Here is a 15,020-nt window from a genome sequence, read left to right as displayed (position 1 = left end):
TAGCATAGTGGGCCGCCTGACTGGCATTTTGCTGTTTGTCATTGCATTGTAGATTCAGGACACAATGAAATACTATTTCTTTTTATCAGAATCGGCCACTTAGTAATAGGGTGACTTAAGTTGTGGCAGAGTATTTTGTTGTGTGGTGCAATGTCAATAGTCAATAGCAAATGTCTTTTATTTATGTTTTACAAAAAAAACAAAAAACAATGTCATTTACAATGTCAATAGCTCAAAACAATGTCACTGCGAGACCTATTGCATTGTAAATGCTTGTTATATTTACCATGGAACTGAAGGCAAAAGACCATAGGCGCAACCAACACCTTAGTTAAGGAGACAGTTACTGGGACAGGAGGCAGAGGGCGGTATGAATGCTGACCACAGGACTAGAAAAAAGAGACACCTTAACGTAGTTTAGCCTTGCCACGGTCATGCCATCATGTATTATATCAGATAAAAGCTTTGAACAATCAACTAGGAAACAGCAGTTTGTTCAGAAGGTAAATACCTGTATAGTTTATTTAATATAGGTTTGGATTAACTTGCAGGTAAACCACGGAGAGTCATCGATGATGCAGATTCGATTAAGCATTTTGCATTATGCTGCAGCATTTCTACAGCACTTACTACCCCTTTGTAGGGCACTGAAGGCTTTTCTATATGGGTAGCACGCTACACTGTGTAGGGTGTGTGGTTGGAAGGATGTTGTCTTTGTTTTGATCTTGTGTGGGAAGTCCTTCCATGTCGTGCATGATGACCACCAAGATAACACAGTCTGAGTAAACACAAGCATTCTGGTATCTTGGTGCTACCAGTGCTAGCTTCTTCAGATCTAGAACTTCTCCCGGAACTCTTCTTATGGACTTACTTCTGTACTTGGTAGAACGTTACCTAACCACCTCACAGTTGATGAGGATTTTCACCTATTTGAAAGGGTATGACGGACTGTCTCCTTCAACCATAGGCCCACGGAGTTCCTTTTGTCGGCTCCATCCTGTTTAGGGACTATCTCTAACTCCGCCATGTAATGTTGCATGAAATGGAATTGAAAACAAATGTGCCATATCCATTACAAAACTCATCAGTTAATTAAATGGCCACAAAATAAGATGGAAGTAACCCCTATATTCCTTCAGGGAGAACGAGGCCTCGGAAGCAACACTGTGTTACTGTCCCTTCTTATGCTGCCTTTTCTGTGACGTGGGCAGCTTTGTTTGACTTGCACTTTGAGATGATACTGTTGAAAGTTGGTTAGTTATTGACTACGTTGCAAGCAGACTGCATAGCTGGATAAGTGTGGCACTTTCGAATTTTGTACTCTTTACTGTAAAATGTTTTGTGGAGCAGTTAGGCAGTCTTTACACAGCCTTAACCTTTAGCATGCTTCTACACATTCTGTTCTGTTGCACCTTTTGTCTGGACCTTGTCCCTTCTGAGTTTAGTGTACCTGGGTGAGGCTGTAATCTTAATGTGCTGCCCTTTATGGCTGGGCTACGGTTGTGAATGACTGAGAGCCACAGGGGAGTGTGTGGCCTGATCTGACTTTACAATGAGGTTCTCTGGGCTGAGTGGTCTGTGAAGCTCAAGAACATCCCACCATAGCCTGCCCGGGTCTTTATGTTTTCTCGTGGTACACTCATGCACAGAGTTCCTTTTCACTAAAACTCCTGTCTTAGGCTTTGAAGTATCTCCTTCCTGGAGAGGCAGAGCTCTTGGCGGACTTCCACTCGTGCATCTGATAAACCTTTCTGACTTTTTTTTCTTGTTTGCTGGCTGTAGAATTACTTAGTGCTTCATGCATCATTAAAAAGGAACTCTAGCCCTATTACCATTGATTGTGTTCAATTTACCAGCTGTCTGGAGTCTCGTCTTTTGTGTTTTTCACCAAGACACTTCAATTTTCAACAGAAACAGAGGCTTGCCTGGTGTAATTCAAGGTTGGCAGCCTAACACGGAGTGGCGTTGTCTTTTTTCCTAACAGGGCATGGACTGCACCATGTAGGGTAGACTTTAAATGTAATCCTTTATGAGCTTCGGAAGAGTAATCAAACTGCCGCTGTAGGCTCGGTGTTCTCTATTTGAGTTCCATACTTGAGGCATAGGCATGGTGGTGACGCCAAACTAAAAGTACTGGACAGTTTGGCCAGATGGGTCTTGGATGGAGACCATCTCTTGTGTAATTCTTTCCCAGAGGCCTCAAGTGTGTGTTAATCACTCAAACTATTTCAGTGGTGTGTAGCTTTTACTTTACAGTGGTTACTTTGCAGGTAAGTACATTGAGGGTCGTTTTTAGTACCTTTACATTGTGGTACTTTACATTGCAGGTAATTATTTTTTTATGGTTTTAAGGGACATAACCACTGTTCATATATATATATATATAAATATGTATATATCTGTTACTGTTATGTCACCTAAATAGTGGTAGTAAGGTGTTTTCAGGGTTCAGAGATGGGTAGTGTTAACGGGTACTAAGGGATTTTTTAAGGGTTTCGGGATGGTTAGGGCTAAGGGAGTTTAGGATCCAGGGATAGGTAGTGTTCAGGGGCAGTAAGGGATGCTATGTTATAGGGATGCCAGTGTAAGGGGTATTAAGAGGGTTTTGGGTTTCAGGATTGGTAAGGGTTTTAAATACACACATACACCCACTTATGTACTATTTATACCATTAATTCCTCCTTCCTTCGATGGTGTGAAATTAACCCCACGAGTGGTTTTCAAATGAGGTATTGTATCTTTCTTCATCATGATTGTTACTAATAATGAATTGTGCAGTACCTTTCTGTGAACACTCTATAGATTTGTAATGGATGGTATGGATCCACAACTAGCTAAATACCCCTGGGAATGCATATTCTCTAAAATGGAATTGAAAATTACATCGAACTAGCAACCTGGACAATTATGTGATGTCCAGATTGTTGGATAATTAATGGTATAATGAATTTTATGAGAATCATTTATTTTATGTTTGCCGTTGGGAATCTTTTCACTGAGTTTGAGCACTTGTGAAAATATCGAATTATCAGATTCTTGCACTATGTTTTCTATGTTGACTGCTGTTTGCATGTTTTAAGACCCTCCCCCCCAAAAAAAGAATTGGGTATCTTTACCTCCAAGCTTAGATGGTAATAGCATTTGAAATACGTGTGTATGTGCTCACTTGTGGGTGTGTGTGTGTTTGCGTGTGTGTGTTTGCCTGCATGTGTGTTTGCGCGTGCATGTGTGTTTGCGCGCGTACGTGTGTGTGAGCGCGTTTGTGCTTTTGTATGCACACTTTATGTGTACGCATATGTGTGTGCATGCATGTGTGTATGCATGCAAGTGTGTGTGCGTGGGTTCGTGCGAACGTGTGTGTGGGGTATGTGTGTGCACGCTCGTGGTGTGTGTTTCTGTGCGTGGTGTGTGTGTCTGCGCGTGGTGTGTGTGTCTGCGCGTAGTGTGTGAGTGTGTTTGTACGCATGGTGTGTGTGTCAGTGCGCGCAAATATAGTTAGGTCAGAGTTTCCACAGGAAGAGTGTTTTTTGTTTTGCTAATAACTTCGGCTCTCTTTTACGAATATTTATGAATCTTTCAGAAAAATAAGTTCTTCTACTTTCGCTCCTGCCTGGAAAGTTTATGGGTGATTCGGCAAGCGAGAGCCAAGAAAAATGGGGTCCCAAAACTTGTTTTTCTCGTATCACAGGAGTTTTGAAAAGAGATGCAGAAAAAAACAGCCAAACAGATTTACACCAAATTTGGCAGGAAATTAGATTGTTACTCATAAAGTTTGCCTTTCGTTATTTGGTGTAAATCAGTTCTGCCGCTTTAGAGAAATTAAGTGTTTAAATTGTAGTGCTATCTGGATGGTTTGTCCCACAGGCTACCCCCGAGGTCCTGCAGCACCGATCGACTTGATTAGCTGGGTGCAGCATTAAGAAAATTAAGTGGCTGCCATATCAGGACTCAGGGACTCAGTCCCTGTGGCCTCTGTTTACTAAAATAATAATATACAAGGGGGCAGTATATGGGTACCCTGACCCTCTGGCCCTTGTTGAAGGTGGGGCAACCCCCGCTAGGCAAAAAATTTTTTTTGTCCTATTGTACTCCTATGGGACATAGCTGGGGCATGTGTAGTACCACAGGACTCCCATGAGAAGCCATGGTGCTGTGAGACCGTGCAAGTTTCAGCTATTGAAGCTTTTACTGTATTGTGCTACCACTGTTGGCACTTCGACTGCAGAACTGCAAAAAAATATATAATATTAATAAATAGAGAAATGTGGGCTGGTGTTCTGGGGTGGTTGGCCTCCCACCGGGTGTTGGCAGTCCGGCGGGATGGGCGTTATTGATCGTAAGCCTGGCCATAGGCCTATCTAAACCCCCACCGCTCATGGCCAAAAGCTATGATCAATGAGCAAGTTGGGGGAATATAAAAAAAAAAAAATGTCAGACATTCACTGGAAAACAACAAAGGTTAAAGTGACGTTATACTTGGGTATGCCAATAAGATCTTACTTTACGTTAAAAAGCCATAGAAAATCACTGAAAAAAACAAAGGTTATAATAACTTTATAGTTGGATGTTGTAATAATATATAAAATCATGCTTTACAACAAAAACAATTCAAGTTCACCAGTGATAGTTTTCTGAGCTAACCTATAACTTGGCCCCCCCCTTTGTGGTAACAATTGATTCTGAAAATTCTTGCCCCCTGGCCCGGCCTGTAAATATGTCAAAGGCCCCTGTGGATGTGCGTGTATTAGATTTTGTGCCATTATTCGATACTGACCTTTTGTTAAATAGAGCCTGGCTTCTCAAGCGTTTCAGCGAGGTTGAAAGTCTCTATCACATTCAGTCTAGAGACATAGAACTGGTGTCTCTGTTGGGTGGAAGTCGGGTTTTGAGTATTCGGGTGAAATTCTATTCCCCTATCATAACAAATCTGATACTAGAACAGGCTGAAAATTTTCAACGTTTAGGTATTGATATTCTCCCTATCTCTACCCCAGGCAAGCCAAACTCTCTTAGTAAGCAGGGGTTGGGGGGTGGTGAGCACAATGGGGTAACCTCTCCTCTGAGAGACCTGAAAATGTGGGTTTCCAGGGGAAAACGTTCAGTATCCCACGTGAAGCCTCTTCCACTAATCGAGAGTTCCACACTCAATGATGACAATAATCGGTGGAATTGGCTCCATAGTGCATTATCAACAAAAACTAAGGATAACCCCAAATTGTTCCACCATCTTTAACCCAGCATTACACATAATCTCCTGGAACGCGGCCGGATTCCACAGCAGCCCGGAGAAAATGGCCTTTTTATCCACTCTGGAGGCTGATATATTGTGCATTCAGGAAACATGGTGCATAGATAGGTTAACGCCTTTAAAAGATTTCTATGTTTTGGAAGTTCCGGCTGCGCCCTCTAAGAAAGGGCATGCTAGGGGGGGGCTCGCCTGTTTACTGTCAAATAAGTTTCAATGGAGATTTGCTCATTATATTGATCCCAGTCGACTTTTCCATACAATAAGATTAGAAAATTTGTTCCATGATAATGTAAAATACCCCATGGTAATTTTTAATGTGTATATTCCGCCTGAGGAATGTTTTAATGATAAATTGCAGCGGGTTCTCCAGTATATGGAAAAGATAAAAAATTCCCCTCCTTTTCCTGTAATTTTGCTTATTGGTGATTTGAATTGTAAAATTTCAAACGCTAGTCTAAAACTCTTCAGGGATAAAGTTAAGGAGGAAGTACATTGCATCCCCCAGACACTTTTCCCGGAAAACTTAAGGACAAATAAAAGGGGGAAGATCTTGTTAAAAGAACTAGCGATCGGGGATGGTATTATCTTAAATGGAAGATTTCCATCTGACGTCCCCGCAAATTATACCCACAAATCCCCCTTTGGGTCATCAATTTTGGACTATGCTATCGCCAGCTATGGTCTGTTTCCCCAGATTCTTGACTTAAAGATCATACCCACGACTCTGAGTGACCATAGTATATTGTTACTATCAGTTTCTTTAAACTCTCTGAATACGGCGTCCTGGTCGCTAAATGGCAAGGAGGTTACCTTCCACTCCACATCTGGAAGATGCTTCTGGAATAATGCTGCCATCAATGGGGTGCAGGATCTATTGGCCGATACCCTCAGGGAAATAGAAGAGTGGAACGAAAATGAAATAGTTTGTTTTGAGGAATTTATGTTAAAGATTTTATTGAATGCTAAAAAAACTGTCCCCCCTAGGAAAAAAGGAGAGGTAGTTCCTCTGCCTCTGCGTAATTTGAATAGGGAATTAAATAAACTAATACGTGCACAGTACGTTGAAAGGGTACTAGAACGTGGGAAAGATATCGCTAGGTTAAAAAGAAAGAGAAGCAGACTCAAGCTAAAAATTAAAAGGGACAGGGAGGATGAAGTATGGATTAAATTAAGGGAATCTGCTGCACATGGCAACATTAAAGATTTTTGGGCAATAATCGGGAAAGGATGTGGTACACGCCACTCCCCTACTCCCATATCTATACCAGAAGATCTTTGGTCCTCCCACATCCGAGAATTATATGCAGGGAACGGGACCACAGGTGTGGATAACTTAGTGTATGCTGCCCCGGATGACCTGGTTTTCTTTCCCTCTGAGAAGGAAATCGAGACGGCTATAAAAAATATGCGATCCTCTGGGGCCATGGGACCGGATGAGCTTCCGATGACGGTCCTAAAACAGGACCCCTTAAGTTGGAGCAAAATCTTGTACCCCTTGTTTAGGGCATGCCATCTTTCTAAATGTGTTCCTGCTTCGTGGAGAGGAAGCATTCTGGTCCCTATCTTCAAAAAGGGGGCAAGGGATAGCCCCAGTAATTATCGCTTGATTGCGCTCCTCGACTCCATCGGAAAGGTCTTTGCGAAATGTCTCCTTAGTTCTCTTTCTGATTGGGTCGAGGAGCGCAACATTCTGCCGTTGGAACAGACAGGTTTCCGAAGGGAGCATGGCACTCTGGATAACCTGACTGCCCTTCAGGTGATTACCGATAAATATGTCCAGGTGAGGGGGGGTGTTGTATACGCCGCCTTCATTGATTTCTCCACAGCGTTCGATAAAGTAGATCGTGGGACGCTGTGGAGAAAATTGGCGGCGCTGGGTGTCCCTACTCCCCTGTTGGAATTGGTGCGGGCTCTGCACACTGAGACCTGGTGCAGGGTCTTAATGGGGGGCGAAAGGGGGCTTTCGGCCAAAATACCATCTCAGAATGGCCTTAAACAAGGCTGCTTATTGGCACCCCTTCTGTTTTCCCTATATACAACTGACCTCCCTGCTGCTGTGTCTCACAGTGAGGGGATCGCGCCGTTGATAGGAGGGGCGCCAATATCCTGTCTGATGTATGCCGACGATGTGTTGTTGCTCGACTTAACTCCCGTGGGTTTGGCAAATCGGCTTCAGGCCCTTCAGGACTTTGCCGGGGTGCATCATATGAAGATCAATATTAATAAAAGTAAAGTGATGTGTATTGCTGGTAGGAAGAAATGCCGTTCGACAAATTTTGTCTGGGCTATTGGAGGGCATAGATTGGAGGTCGTAACTTGTTATACCTTTTTAGGGAAAATATTCTCGGCCAATATGAGTGAGAATCTCCATATAGAGCACTGCTCTCGCAAAGCTCTTGCCCATGGCAATGGGCTAAAGTCCCTATACCTGGCAACGGGGAAAAGACATTTTTCTAGCCTTTTAGAAGTATTTAGAGCTAAAATCCCCGCAACCATCTTGTACGGTATAGAAATAATAGAGATAAAATATTGGGACTTTTGCCACAAGACTGAGGGAAAACTCCTAAGATCCCTCTCGACTCTTAACAATGCCTGTCCACTGGCTGCCTGCAGGCTGGATTTTGGACTCAGGAGTGCCTGGGTTCAGGGGCTGTGCGCCCTAATAAGGTGGGTAGCCAGTCTGGCCAGAGCGAGAGAAGGAACCCTGCGAGTTTTACTCAAAAATGAACTTTTGGGCAATTTTAAGGAGTTCTCTAAACTCGTTAGTAATTTCAGAGGGGCTGTGAAAATCCTTAAACTGGATGAAAACGCTCTTTTCTCCTATTCTCCCACGCAGTTAAAGCAGGTACTTAAGGAGGCTTCGTGGGAGTATTGTTTTTTATCCGACAAAAAACAGTTGGAGATAAAAGGAATGTGGAGCCGCTCATCTCCTCCTATAGGTTGAAACAGCCTCAACAGTATGCCCTATGGAACTTACCACATGGGATACGTAGGTTTTGGTTTTTATTACGTTATGACTTAATCCCTCTTAACGTGTTGATGTCTAAATGGCATGGAACTTCACCTTTGTGCAATTTATGTAAAATGAATAACCAGGACTGTATGCATGTACTTTTGATTTGTCCTATGTTACGTAACTTGCGCGATCGATGGCTTAAAGTAATCTGTCTCCGCCTCAGCATTGTCACTTTACAAGATTTTCTTCATGCACTTTATTGCCCACCAAATGAAATGTTTTGTGCTTATGTTTTTAACTTTTTTAAAGGATTTTTAGCTATTTATTAATTTTGCTGGAAAACTGTGTCTGCCCGGCCTGGTTGGACTGATGGACTGCAGTGTAGCTATTACGGTTCGAATATTATGTTTTTATAATTCTTGTACCTTTGATGAGTGTGTTGCTTTGTTTGTATATGTTTATGTGGCCCTCTTTGAGAGCCAAAACATAATAAATAAATTTGAAAATTTGAATTTGTTCCCCACCTTGTACTGCTTATTACCTCATATATTGCATAAACCATGACATGTTAAATTATATCATTGAAGACCTCATTGATCACATCACTGATTACCTCATCCAAACTTCTGTCCTAATATAGAAACCGTGTAATACTGGTGACAAGTCTCATTCAGTATGGTAAAAGTTGTTGTAGAATGTATGATCTGCATGAATCACCTACAGATAAGTAGCGGTATGATTGAAAGCATCGTTAAAATGGTGAACTCCATTTGGCTCATTTTCCGGCACATGTTTAGGGTACTTTTATACACTATGGAGGGTTGTCCATGGGCCTAGTGGTGAATACCTTCTAATTGGCTAATGTGTAGAAGTGAAGCCATTCTCCTAAAATTCTATGTCGGGTGAGCTATTAAGCAAGCACACCTCATGAAGTGAAATAATAACCGAACACTGTTTTTGAACTTATTCAAGGTTTATTACGTTGCTGATCTCAAGAAAGACTACAGATCTATTACATTTCATATGCACCTTAATACCCGTAAAAAAGATTCAAATATGTTCTTAATATGAATGATTTCACAGATATGCTTCATATTTTGCTTGTTGCGAAAGGATTCGCTCATTAGTGTTACAGATGTTATGGAAAACCGGGTGTACGTCTACCTTGCTGACTACCTTCCAGTATGAAAAGTTTGTAGCAAACTGTCATATCTGTTGGATGATGTGATCTGTGATGTAATTAATGCCATTATTTGAGATGTCATCATTGATATCACAATGTTATCATTTAACATGTCCTGAGTGACGTAATGTGTGAGGTAATAAGCAGTGCATGGCTGGGGCGCAAGTTATAGTTAGCTCAGTAATGTATAACTGCTGAATTTCAGTGTTTTGTGTTTGTTGTGAACCATGAGTTTTTATATTATTACATCTAACTATAACATCACTTCAAGCTTTGTTTTTCTCAGTGAATCTATCTATCTATCTATGTGTGTGGGTATATATATATATATATATATATATATATATATATATATATATATATATATATATATATATATATATATATATTTATGCATATATAATATTAGTAGATCACCTAATCTGCAACATTAAGGTACCACAAGACCAAACATCGCTATATACAGGTAATCACATTGTGATGACTTCAATGTGATCTACCCCAATCTAATTACACGCAATAAAATAACTGCCATTTAATTCCGAAAATGCAGATTATTGTATTTTCTTGTTCCAGCATATTTTCTTCATTATGTTTTTTTGTTATTACGTACCTGGCGTTATGCTCTCTAAATGGTGCATCTTTGACCACAAGGGACTTGATAAATCATGCATATTGACAATTTACGTGTGGGACTTTAGGTTCATACATAGGGTACTGGCCAAGGACAGCCAGGATCTGCAAAGCCAAGTAAATCAAACTCATTTTGGCAGCAGTATAAACCTGTTCGGCAACAGCACTTTTTTCCAGTGTAGACACTGCCATTTGCAGTGTTTGTGGAGTATCTTCAATAAACAGCTTCATAATTTGCTGTCAGCGTTGTTTGTAGCTCCATCCAGTTCCTCCAGATTTTTGTTACGTTTCACTTGTGCCCCGGGCAATGAAGCTTATTAGAGGCCTCACTTCTGCTGCAGAAGCCATCAAGTTAATTTAAGTTTCAAAAGTATTTACTGTGCCAAGTTAACTGAAGGCAAAAACTGTACAGGAAGTACAAGTGCGAATGATTTTACTACACTTGATCACTGCAGGGCTTTTCTTTTTGTAGAGCTCTTTATATTACTGGTCTCTCTAAACATTTGCTTATATTAATTGTGAATCCAACTTTCTGAATCTGGGACAAGGGAACTTGGCAACGGATTCAAACTCTCACATATAAAGAGGCAGGAAATGTATTACTAAGCTCTTCAGCAGGCCAGGAGCCTTTACTGGTCCCTACGGGCAGTGCTGAGGTGTCAGAGTGGGCATCTTGCTGCCTATTGGCATACTATTCAGTTAAGCCACTGATGCTAAAGGCAGAAAGGGCACTGCATTTTTTGGTCAAGCCTACTAGACTGCACATGCGCTATCTCTTGCAAGATATGTTGTGGCACAACAAGAATATATAGGGGCCTGGAATCCGCCTATTGCTTACCATTATTTGGCTTTCCTGTTGCTTTCATTTGCTGGTTTGTTATTCGTCCCAGCTCGTCAGTCTTTTGTTTGTACCTCCTGTGGACCCCTATGCGCATAGTGTCCGCATCGCAATATGAAATAAGAAGAAGATTGTTTAACGGACCATACTATTGCTTCATGTGTATTTATTTGTGCATATTGTTTTGATGTGTAAAGTGTGTCTTCCTATTCGTCACTGACTGTATACCTCCTGTGAATGCATATTTATGTAGGTAGGCACAAGTGGTGTGTTTAAAAATAAAAAAATACAGATTTTATTTTATAATAGCTTTAGTCAAATTCAGTATAAGTGAATACGGTATGGCAGTGTAATTCTTTCTAAATGGCTGTCATGTTAAGTTATTCTTATTAAGTCTACTTATGCACCACTTGAAGTTGTGAGCAACGCAACCATCATTCTCCCCATTGCGGAGTTCATGGCGTCCAACCTGGTGACATCATCAGTAAAATCACTGATGAAAAGCACATCATCATTGTCACATCTTTTGTTGTTGCGCTCGACAGTTTCTATTGTAACTGAGAGCGGAACGTCTTGTAGAAGGTAAAATATAAATGCTACTTCTAGATCACCCTTCGTAAGTTTGTCCTCCATTGACCAATGAGTATGAAACTCGAAACAGTCTTAGCTGGATGGACAAGCGTTCAACAAATTTAGTCGAATGCTTTAGCAGATTTGTCGAATGGCAGCAAAGTTACCAGCAACCTGTACCAAACTGGTTACAAATTGTAACATACGTACTCCAAGCTGGTTCGCTGCAAGTACCATTGAGTATGTTTATCCCACTGAAACATGTGCTGGAAAAGTAAAAAAAACTCATCAAAATGAAGTCCGTGAGAAATTAAAGTTATACAGATGCAGCTTAACAGAATGGACAGATGCTCTTGCTAGTTGGAGTACAAAAATGATCTTAACATGCACACATTCATACCCTTCATCACGTTTGCAAAGAGTTAGCTGACTTTGGGATGCACTAAAGTTCAGCTGGATAAATCACTCACAATGAGAATTGGAAATAAATATGGCAGAGTGCCCAGTAAGAAGATGGTGCAGGTGTAGTTAAATAGTGGGGAAGCACAGCTTCTTCCAACTCCTCCTGACCTTACATATGTTTTATTTTTACTGCCGCAAAAGTCACCTAGGGCGTATAAATCACTTCAAGGCCAGGTAGGAGCTAACATTCTTGAAAAGGCCAACAAAGCAGGACATCCATTGGGCAAGTGAAAGAAAGTATTGACAGACGGGTGCATTGGCACGTGCACAGCAAAGAGTTAAAACCAGGGCAAGAAAAGGAATTGCAAATGCAAATAAATTCAGAGCTGATGTGACGTGCTGATTCATGTGGGAGAAAAGTGAGTAGGGGTGCGTAAAATAGGTTTTTAGAGACATCCATGCATTGTAGCCTACATGCAGCTCAAATGTGGATCAGGATGTTCACAGTAAGCAATCTTCTCATGAACAATCATGTCTTATGTGGATTGTTTTCTTAGGAGGCTGGATTCTGAGGAGAAACCACTGCAGATTGTGCATGAGTACTTGGCTGAACTTGGCTTTGAGGACCCACTACGAATCCAGGAAGAAGCAACACATTCTGACATTGGCTGCATGATTCGTTTCTACAGTGGTAGGTTGTTTCTCATGCCCTAAGCAGTTATCTTTTAAATGGATGCGTACCTGGACACTGATTGTTGTGATTTTGGCAGCACTTTCAGATAGCCATTGTCTGTGACTACTGCTGTATGCAATCAATGAATGAAAGCTAGACTTTGGAATCATTATAACATAATACAATAAGTGTATTCAAATATTAGATGTTTGTAAAGCCACAGTGTGTCTCCGTTTCAAACTGTTTTGTCATACCACCTGCTCCGTGCTCCAGAATCCAATGAAACAGTACAGAGGGCAGAGAGAAGAGAAATGCAGAGACACCCAAAGCTGATGGAAAAAAGAAAGATAGAGGAACATAGCAGGAAGTGGAGCAGAGATAGATGCAGAGTATGGCGGTGGGTTGACATGCAACTGGGTGGCATGGAAGTAGGGCAATTGATACACAGGTGTTTATGGAGGTCTGCCTTATTGTACTCTTCCCCAGTTGGTGCTGTTAAGACTCTAAGGGAGTTGATGGAAGCCAAGGTCTTGAAGAGCTTTTCCTATTTGAGTTATCATCTCCATCTAGATAGCTTGTTGTCATCAAGCCCCAGAAGCACGGGGATTAGCGTTTCTATAGCTGAAGACTCTTATTGCTCCCCATCTCTCATAGCGCACATAAAAGCAGGTATAGTCGATACGTTTTTGATAGTTGATTTTCAAGATCTAGCTGTGCTTTGTAGAGACATTTTCTAGCAAAGTAGAGAACTACATATCAAAAATACACTTGTGAATGATAATAAGAAATGTGACCTTACTGTGTTTGACTAGTGGAAGCCACAGGATGAACTCGAGCATCACTCTGGAAAGGAATGTGTTCTAGACATACTCTACATTACTTACATTCTATGACTGGTCAGCAAACAATGTATTTTTGTTGATGCAGAACTAATCAGATGTCAGATGTCTAAAGCTTTTTTTTGTTTTGAAATTATGTTAAACTTTAGCTTTAGAGAGAGCATTAGGTAGGAGAAGAATTTAAGCTGGGAGAATCAAGTAAAATATCTTCAAAAGCTTTTTTCAAGATCCAGAGAATAGAACTAGTGTTTTTGGTTGAATAAGCTAGAGCCAGCAGGAGATCGACCAATAATTGATGGCCATTTGTTTACTAAGCCAGATCCAGCAGGACGTCAACCAAGAATTGAAGGCTGAAACCTAGATTTTAAAGCGTTTACATTTTGAGTACATTTTTGTATATTTTAACAAATAGATCAATATCCTTTGCAAATGATTGTAGAAAGGCACCAAACCTAGGAACACTTTCATACAGGAGGCAAGTTTGGACACAAGAAAAAAGGGTACACCACACTGTCTTTGGGAAACATCACAGAAAATGTTAAACTTGTGGGGACATATATAATCGAATTTGGATCCTGGCCTCTTTGGCCCTTCATAGCCTTATTTCATGTCCTTTCGTACTTGGCACTCAGCAGTTTTGTGGGGCATGTGGGCCTGCATTCTTCCCAGTTTCCCCTTCCTATACCTTTCAACCCCCCATCACTGTCTGTTGCTTTCTACATTTTAGTCCATTTTTAAGCATTCACCCAATGACATGGTACCTCCTTGCAGCCTGTTTGTTATTCATCTACCAACAGGTCATTACTTCCCCCTTCCTGTTTTTGACTAACAACTGTCTTTAATTGGGCACTACCCCCACTCCCACCCCCTTCTGTGTAGCACTTCCCATTTGCCTCCTGGTTTAATTAGCTATTTCCGTCTGAAGCCCTCTCCCCATCTCCCTCTTTTGGTATGGTTCCTTCACCAGTCGTATTTCCATTCCAGTTACCCTGGTTTACACGTCTAATTTCCTCCTCCCACCCAGTTACTGTACCTGACTGGCTATCTGACCCCCTGTTCTGCTGGCTGTCTCAGTTCCTCTTCTCACATAGTTACTCCTGCCACCTCGTCTTTCTCTCGGCCTGTGTTGTGCCACCTGTTTGGGGGGGAAAAAAGTCTAACCAAAGCTGCAATTCGTAGACCACTCTGTTAAAAAAGGTGTGTAAAAGGAAAGAATGATAGACTTGGAGCACCAGACAATGCCACGTAGAAAGATGTTTTTGTGCAGTGATTGAGTTAATAGTCTGTATTTTCCCCTTATCTATCTGTCTCGTTCTGAGCATCACACTAAAGCCAAGTGTTTTATTGCTTGGTTATGTCATGGTATGTCCATCATGGTATGCTCCCAAGCAGTTTTAACTCTTCATTAAGATCTCGTGTACAAAAGTGGCCGAGCACTATGCTGGCTCAAATCCTCATTATCAGGAGATCTCAGACTGCTTCCCTTCCCCCTTTTAGGTCTGAGGCCAAACCCTTAGTATGTGAGGTTCCACAGGACTCGGCTCTCAGCTCAACACTTTTTAATGTTTATCTGGAGTCTCTGGCTAAGTTAGTTGAATCCTGGGGAGTCCGAGTTATATCTGTCGCAGATGATACTCAACTCCTTGTGGCCTTTCAGGAAAACCTGCTCACTCCCCTT

The 15,020-nt window shown here is 41.4% G+C and overlaps 1 protein-coding gene across 1 annotated transcript in view; it reads left to right on the top strand.

Annotated features, from left to right (window-relative positions):
• PHLPP2 (PH domain and leucine rich repeat protein phosphatase 2) overlaps nucleotides 1-15,020 on the top strand; it is a 631,402-nt gene that overhangs the window by 52,126 nt on the left and 564,256 nt on the right. The window contains exon 3 of the mRNA XM_086945488.1: nucleotides 12,388-12,521. Within this exon, the coding sequence (XP_086801614.1) occupies nucleotides 12,388-12,521 (134 nt within the window). The remainder of the gene's footprint in view (nucleotides 1-12,387; nucleotides 12,522-15,020) is intronic.

Source organism: Lissotriton vulgaris, chromosome 12 (assembly GCF_964263255.1).
Source record: "Lissotriton vulgaris chromosome 12, aLisVul1.2, whole genome shotgun sequence".
Taxonomy (NCBI): domain Eukaryota; kingdom Metazoa; phylum Chordata; class Amphibia; order Caudata; family Salamandridae; genus Lissotriton; species Lissotriton vulgaris.
The sequence above is the reverse complement of the archived record's forward strand: the minus strand, read 5'-3'. Positions and strand labels throughout refer to the sequence as shown.